The sequence below is a fragment of the Palaemon carinicauda genome, chromosome 33, assembly GCF_036898095.1.
Source record: "Palaemon carinicauda isolate YSFRI2023 chromosome 33, ASM3689809v2, whole genome shotgun sequence".
In the NCBI taxonomy this organism is placed as follows: domain Eukaryota; kingdom Metazoa; phylum Arthropoda; class Malacostraca; order Decapoda; family Palaemonidae; genus Palaemon; species Palaemon carinicauda.
Genome location: NC_090757.1, coordinates 16,481,053 through 16,488,552, shown reverse-complemented (window position 1 = coordinate 16,488,552; position 7,500 = coordinate 16,481,053). Strand labels below are relative to the sequence as shown.

At 30.2% G+C, this 7,500-nt stretch overlaps 1 protein-coding gene and 1 long non-coding RNA gene across 2 annotated transcripts in view; one reads left to right on the top strand and one right to left on the bottom strand.

Moving 5' to 3' along the window:
* The window catches only part of LOC137625868 (uncharacterized), a 469,270-nt gene that overhangs the window by 305,745 nt on the left and 156,025 nt on the right, over positions 1-7,500 (top strand). The window lies entirely within an intron of this gene.
* Positions 6,659-7,500, bottom strand: part of LOC137626078 (uncharacterized) — a 40,237-nt gene continuing 39,395 nt past the window's right edge. The window contains exon 3 of the mRNA XM_068357162.1: positions 6,659-6,792. Coding sequence (XP_068213263.1) covers positions 6,718-6,792 — 75 coding nt within the window. The 3' untranslated portion in view covers positions 6,659-6,717. The remainder of the gene's footprint in view (positions 6,793-7,500) is intronic.

The window sequence follows — 7,500 nt, the reverse complement described above, 5'->3', positions numbered from 1 at the left end:
AGTTAAAACATCCCCTATCTCCCTTTAAAGAAATTGGCATGGAAACTTTCCCGTGTAGAGCAAAGAAGAAAACCTCCTTTGAAAAGGGATTAGGCTGAAATTTTCCTTGGGAATAGGTACCAGTGCAAATCTCACATAAAAGGGAATTGCGTTGCAACCATCAAAGGACAAAAGTAGTTAGAATGTTCTTCAAAAAGGAAGATGGTTTAAAACCTTTCTCTATAAAGGGATAGTTTAAAACTTACCCTATGAAGGGATGTTTTAAAACCTTGCTCTATAAAGGCATGGTTTAAAACCTTGCTCTATAAAGGCATGGTTTAAAACCTTGCTCTATAAAGGGATGGTTTAAAACCTTGCTCTATAAAGGGATGGTTTAAAACCTTGCTCTATAAAGGGATGGTTTAAAACCTTGCTCTATAAAGGCATGGTTTAAAACCTTGCTCTATAAAGGCATGGTTTAAAACCTTGCTCTATAAAGGAATGGTTTAAAACCTTACTCTATAAAGGAATGGTTTAAAACCTTACTCTATAAAGGGATGGTTTAAAACCTTACCCTATAAAGGGATGTTTTAAAACTTTCGCTAAAATCGGTCAGTTAACAACATCCCTTGAATCAGAAACTCCCGTGGGGAAAGGTCCTCTTCTTCGTGCTCAATCGCTACTTCCTATCAACCATCTCCACATTCTTTTGTCCTGCGTATTTTGTTCTCTTTCTCGCACATGTCATTTGCTGTGTTATCTTTCTATCAGAACCTTATCTTCCCCTTTGCCTCTTCCATACATGTTTATCACCTTTATACATCACGGTCCTTTTCTCTAGCCTCCTGGCAGGTAAAGTGGTACCGTGATTTCCCTAGCATTCGCATGGCAGCAGATCGATCCCCGCCTGCGACCGTGGGTTTTAACTGTTTACTGGGGAGGCTACTGCTGTGGTTGGCACCACAGTTGGGGGGTTGTGCTTGCACGGCTGACGTTCTGGTGAGCATATATTCTAATGAAACTGGAACTGAAACCTTTAACAACAATGGAGTTTTCTATGCTAGTTTCGTCCTGTTATTTCTTAAATACCGTCTGGACATATTCCTGTCCATCACTTTTTAATTTCATAGTGTAAATTGTTTTGAGTTTTGAAATAATTGCATTTCTGATCTGAATGACTTCCCGCTCCCAACGCCAGGCTATATGGCCTAATGTCTGTAAAGCAATATTAATAGTGCTATTTCGGGAGTGTCACCACCTCTGTACACCACAGATGTACTCTATCATACAGTGATTATATATATATATATATATATATATATATATATATATATATATATATATATATATATATATATATATATATATATGTGTGTGTGTGTGTGTGTGTGTGTGTGTGTGTATATGGTTACATGCAACCATACATACATACATACATACACAGCGGCCAGCCACCAGACCGTTTATCCATTATAATGGCTCAATGGTTGAGCGTCTGATCTCCGTTCCCAAAACGATCGTTTGATTTCGTGAGCGGAAAAATATATTGTACTTTCAAAAAAAAAAAAAAAATAGTATTCCTTTTATGAAGTATGTATATGAATGATATACATGTAACATATACTATATATACAAATTTAAATATCGCCCTTTTCTTCGATTATTTTATTTCATTCGATTAAAGGGATGTTATATACGGTATATTATACACTGTATCTTTTACCTTTTATCATTTCTTCAATCCATCTCTGTTTTCTCTTTCTTTTTTCTTCGACCATTTTCATATCTTTGCTGTCTTTTTATTCAGAATTTTCTGTGTTCTCTTACCTCTTGTTCCTTTTCATTATTTCCCTTTCTCTTTCCCAATCTTTTCTTCTTTTCCTGTAGCCTCTTAATCATCGTCAGTCTTTCCTTTTCACTCCGCCATTCTATCTCCCTTTCCATTGAGCACACTTTATACTGCCTTTCCATTTCTTCTTCTTAACAACAACGCCCTTTCATTTCGTTTCCCCCTTCCTATCCAAGTCGTTTTTTCTCGTGTTCTTTTTTCCTTCTTTAAAATCCCTTATCCATTTTTCCTTCTCTCTTCTATCTTTTTACGACCATTTATCATTTCGCTAAACTTTTTCTTCAGGGCCAGAGACCCTTCTAAGATCCTTCCGCCTTAATTTTCTTACCTTTTTCCTTGGGCTCTCCTTAGTTCCTGGCCTTTTTCCTTGGGCTCTCCTTAGTTCCTGACCTTTTTCCTTGGGCTCTCCTTAGTTCCCGACCTTTTTCCTTCCATCTTTGAGACCTTGGCTGGACGAGGCCTTTGAAATCTGTGGATTTCCCCAGTATCAACATAAAGGAGAATCAGATTTTCATTATCTTATTTCATTGCTGTTTTGCGTTTTAATCTTCGTATTCGTATAGGGGTTATGATTCTAGTCTGTATTATTATTATTATTATTATTGTTATTATTATTGACTGGTAACTATTATTGCAAATCTTCTAAATTTCTGTAATACTCTTAAGTACCAATACAGAATGAATCAAGGATGCTCCTATGGAAATATATAGCTCTAGATTCAAAATATTTTGCCGAGATATTTCAATAGTGTTTGCATACAGTATATTTAGCTACTTTCATTTATCTGCCGCTTTCTAATATTAAGTACACTGTTAATTTGAACCTCGTAAAAATATGCTGTTCTCAGCCGTAATTTAGTAAAATACAGGCGACCGTAATTTTACAATACTTTATCATCTTTTACTGGTCGGTGACCATATCACTCATTGACGTCAATATATCCGTTTTTAAAACGGTAAATGTCTGGCAACATTTATGCCAGGATCTTTATCGTTTTTACATTAATTTTCTCAACAGTGAATATGCTTCATGGTTCTAGTCTGTATTTGTGGAGATATTTCAATAGTGTTTATATATATTTAGCTACTATCATTTATCTGTCGCTTTCTAATATTAATTACACTATTAAAAAAGAATAGCCGTGATTTTGTTCGGAAATTCTCCGTCAAAATATACGGTTCTTAGCTTTATTTCAGCAAAATATAGTCGACCGTCATTTTTACCCTACTTTGTTGATATCTTTTACGGGTTGGTGACCGTAATATCACACCTTTACGTCAATATATCTTTTTTTTTAAACGGCAGATGGCCGGCAACATTTATTCCAGGATTTTTTTTTCTTTCTTTTTTTTTTACGGCAAATTCTCAATAGTGTACTTACAGTATATACCGGATCAACTTCTGGGGGAAAAAAATATAGTTTGAATACATTTTTGTTATGAAATTGACCTCCAGAGAAAAACCTCCTTTGATTCATAGGCATCCTATTCCAAAAATCCTAACTTTAACATTTTTTTATATATGTCGGAAGTCCTCACTCATACAATTTCATCAAATTTCGAAACTTCTCATACTCTTAAAATTCATAGTTTATCATATCCCAAAAGCCTTAACTGGGTTTTTTTTTTCAATTTATCTTTTTTTTTATTTTTTTTTTCATTTATCATATTCCGAAAATCTTCACTGATTTAATTCATCATATTCAACAAATATTCATTATTTTACTGTCTGTTATATTACGAATATTCTGATTGTGATATATATCATATACCGAAAGACCTCGATATTAAACAGTTTACCATATTTCGCGAATCCTCACTATTTTAAGATTTATCATATCACTAAGATTCTCAGTATTTTAAGATTTATTATATTCCTGGAATCCTTTCTATCTTAACATTTTTTATATTCTGAAAATCCCCACAATTTTACATTTTCATATTCGGAAAAATCATCTCTATAATATATAACATTCAGAAAAACCTTGCTGTTTTACCATATTTCAAAAATTTATCATAGTTTGAAAACACTTTCGTGTTTACAATTTATCATATGGTAAAATCAGTCACTGTTTCAAGATTTATTTTCGTTTGAAAGCCTTCGCTTAATTACCGTTTAGCATATATAAAAAGTACTCACTGTTTTAAGATTTATAATAATTTGAAAACTCCTGATCAGGAATTTATCGCAGCTGAAAATACTCTTTTATGATTCACCATTTTCAAAAGCCCCATTAATTTACCATTAATTTTACAATTTATCAAAATTCAATTATGCATTTTTGTATGATTTGCCATGTCCCATAAAGTTTTTTTTTTAATATTTCAATTTCTTTATCGAATTATTTCATGAAAAAATACATGAAATTATCATAATCTAATTATCTTCACATTTTATAAATTATCATATCTAGGAAATTCACAGTTTTGCATAATCTATTACGTAATGTGAATCCTTGCTATTTCAATTAATTTTTATTCAAATTATTTTATTATAAAAAAAGAAAAAAACATACATTGAAATTATCATAATTCAATTATCCACATGTTTTATAATTTATCATATCCGAAATTCTTCAGTTTTACATAATTTATTATATAATATGAATCCTTACTATTTCAGTTAATTTATATTCAAATTATTTTATTAAAAAATACATACATTGAAATTATCATAATTCAATTATCCACATGTTTTATAATTTATCATATCCGGAATTCCTGTTTTACATAATCTATTATATAATATGAATCCTTACTATTCTTACTATTTTAATCGCTTTAGATCCGAATTGTTTCATAAAAAAACATACGTTGAATTTGTATTAAATTTTGTCTATTTTTATTCCAAACGAATATGCAAAAGGATAAAGTCCTCTTGCAGAAAAATCGGACTGATGGATAAAGTAAAGATACAAGCAAGAATAAAATCCAATTATGTTGACAAATATTCGGGACAAATATAGTTATCTCGAGCATTCACCGAGAGAAGGGGATTGCTGGAACAAATTAAAAAAAAAAAAGAAAGAAAAAAAAAGACGAGCTGTCTGGAAAAGTGTGATATATTTCGAGAAGTTGGTAGATAGTAAGGAAATCAAATATATTTTTATTACCTTGAAATATATCTTATTAGGCTGCGTGGGGGAAGTTGTCCATTGCAAATTGCATGTTAACCTTGTTATACTCATTTATTACCTCCGTAAAAGAGGTTATAAAATCGAGTCGGTTTATTTATTTATTTGTCTGTGTTTCTGTCTGTCTGTCTGTGAACAAGATTACGTCAAAACTACTCGACGGATTTCGACGACCTTTCCAGCACAGATAGAGCTTAGGTCATGGACGATCCCATTAAACTTTGGAGATGATCCGGATCTGGATCCGGATTCTAGATCAGGATATGCATTTTTCACCATCTACAGTCAGCATATGAAAAGATGGTTTCGTTACCCGTAGATTTTAGTTAAATGTTACACTAGAAAGTGACTAGATTCATCCACGATCAACATATTAAAAAATAAGTGTTTCGTCTTTAAACTTGAGTAAAATGATGGCAATATTCATAGGCGGAGGTCTGAAATCTTTGATTGCTCTTTTTTTTTAATGAAATAGGGATGATGTCTGTGAAAGACGTTTAGTCAATCGTTCATTTATGATCTATGAAAGGATGGATAAATCATACACTGCCACTTCATTTTTGTCATTTTAATTATTCTAAAAATAAGTAACAAAAGAAACAAACCTTAACAAAACACATTTAATCAAAGTCCTAATTAAAGATTATGGTCACCTACTATTCACTCAAAGTACATAAAACAATTACGTAAGTAAAATATTCATTAATAGCTCTGAAAAAAGTATTATTATTCATAAAAATCAGGTTTTCAGAATCAATATACTGTAAATCCGTCTTGAATTAGAAAAAAAAATAAGCGCACTGTCCCACCGACCCATGAATTACAGTAAATAAACCGTTTGCTTCAACAATCGATATAGACTAGAGAAAAGATTTCTTTGTTTCCAAATAATTTCCAGTTCATCGTTTAAAGTTCCACTTTAATGAAAAAAAAAATGGAATTCAAACTATAAATTCTTATGGCAACTGTGTCATTGAAGCAAACTTTTTTTTTTTAGAAATGTTATAAACTATATTTCTTACTCTTAAGTAACCCTGCACCTAGACAAGTGTGACCCCTGAAAATCCCCGCTTGTCTACAAAAAATTAATTATATTTCTTGTCAGAAACTACAGTAAATATGATAGAAAAATATCCTCGATTTCAAACATTATGGAAATGATAACAATGAAAAATTTAAGTAGTTAATTCAAACTAATTTAACAATTAAAAATTGAAAATTATAAAAACAAAACCTATGGTAACGCTAAATAATTCGTTACTTAAGACTAGAACTATGGCAAGTGACGACCATTAACAGGAGAATCTCAGAGAGGCCACTGTTCGTTCTAACTGTCAGTTAGATTACGGAACAATGGCCAAAACAAATCGGGCAGTTTATCACTAAGATGGAAACTGTACTGGAATACAGATGATGTTAGTTATCAACCCTTGGAATTATGATCAAGAAAATAATGTGAACAATGCAATGACCAGATTCTAAGATGAACATAGAATCTCAAATAAAAAAATGTTCATTCTAACTGTCAGTTAGATTACGGAACAATAGCCAAAACAAATCGGGCAGTTTATCACTAAGTTGGAAACTGTAGTGGAATGCAGATGATGTTAGTTATCAACCCATGGAACTATGATCAAGAAAATAATGTGAACAATGCAATGACCAGATTCTAAAATGAACGTAGAATCTCAAAAAAAAAAAAAAAAAAAAAAAAATGTGAACAAAAAACAAGGTGAAAGTGTTAGTGTTGAGAAATCATCGATTGACAGCAGACCTGGTTCCGTATCGCGTGTTTTGCCAAGACGTTGCAGCACTTCTGGGCATACGAAGCTGGAAAGAAAATAGATAAACGTGATTTATTGAGGCATAGTGGCAATGATGTGCATTAAGCTAAGGAACCTTAAGTGAATTGAATTCATCACAATTGGTCTTAAGTACAAACTGTCATGACACTGTGATTTTATATATATATATATATATATATATATATATATATATATATATATATATATATATATATATATATATATATATATATATATATATATATATATATATATATATATATTATATATATATGTATATATATATATATATATATATATATATATATATATATATATATATATATATACATACTGGGTATGCATGCAAGCATAGATTATAATTCATATACATGCATATGTAACAAATACTGTATGTATATATGTATATACTGTATATATATACAGTATATATATATATATATATATATATATATATATATATATATATATATATATATATATATATATATACAGTATGTGTAGTCATATAACATGTATATATGTATGTATATATATATATATATATATATATATATATATATATATATATATATATATATATATATATATATATATATATATATATATACATGTGTGTGTACTGTATACAGTATACATAGTTATACTTATGTCTATATATATATATACATATATATATATATATATATATATATATATATATATATATATATATATATATAAATATATATAT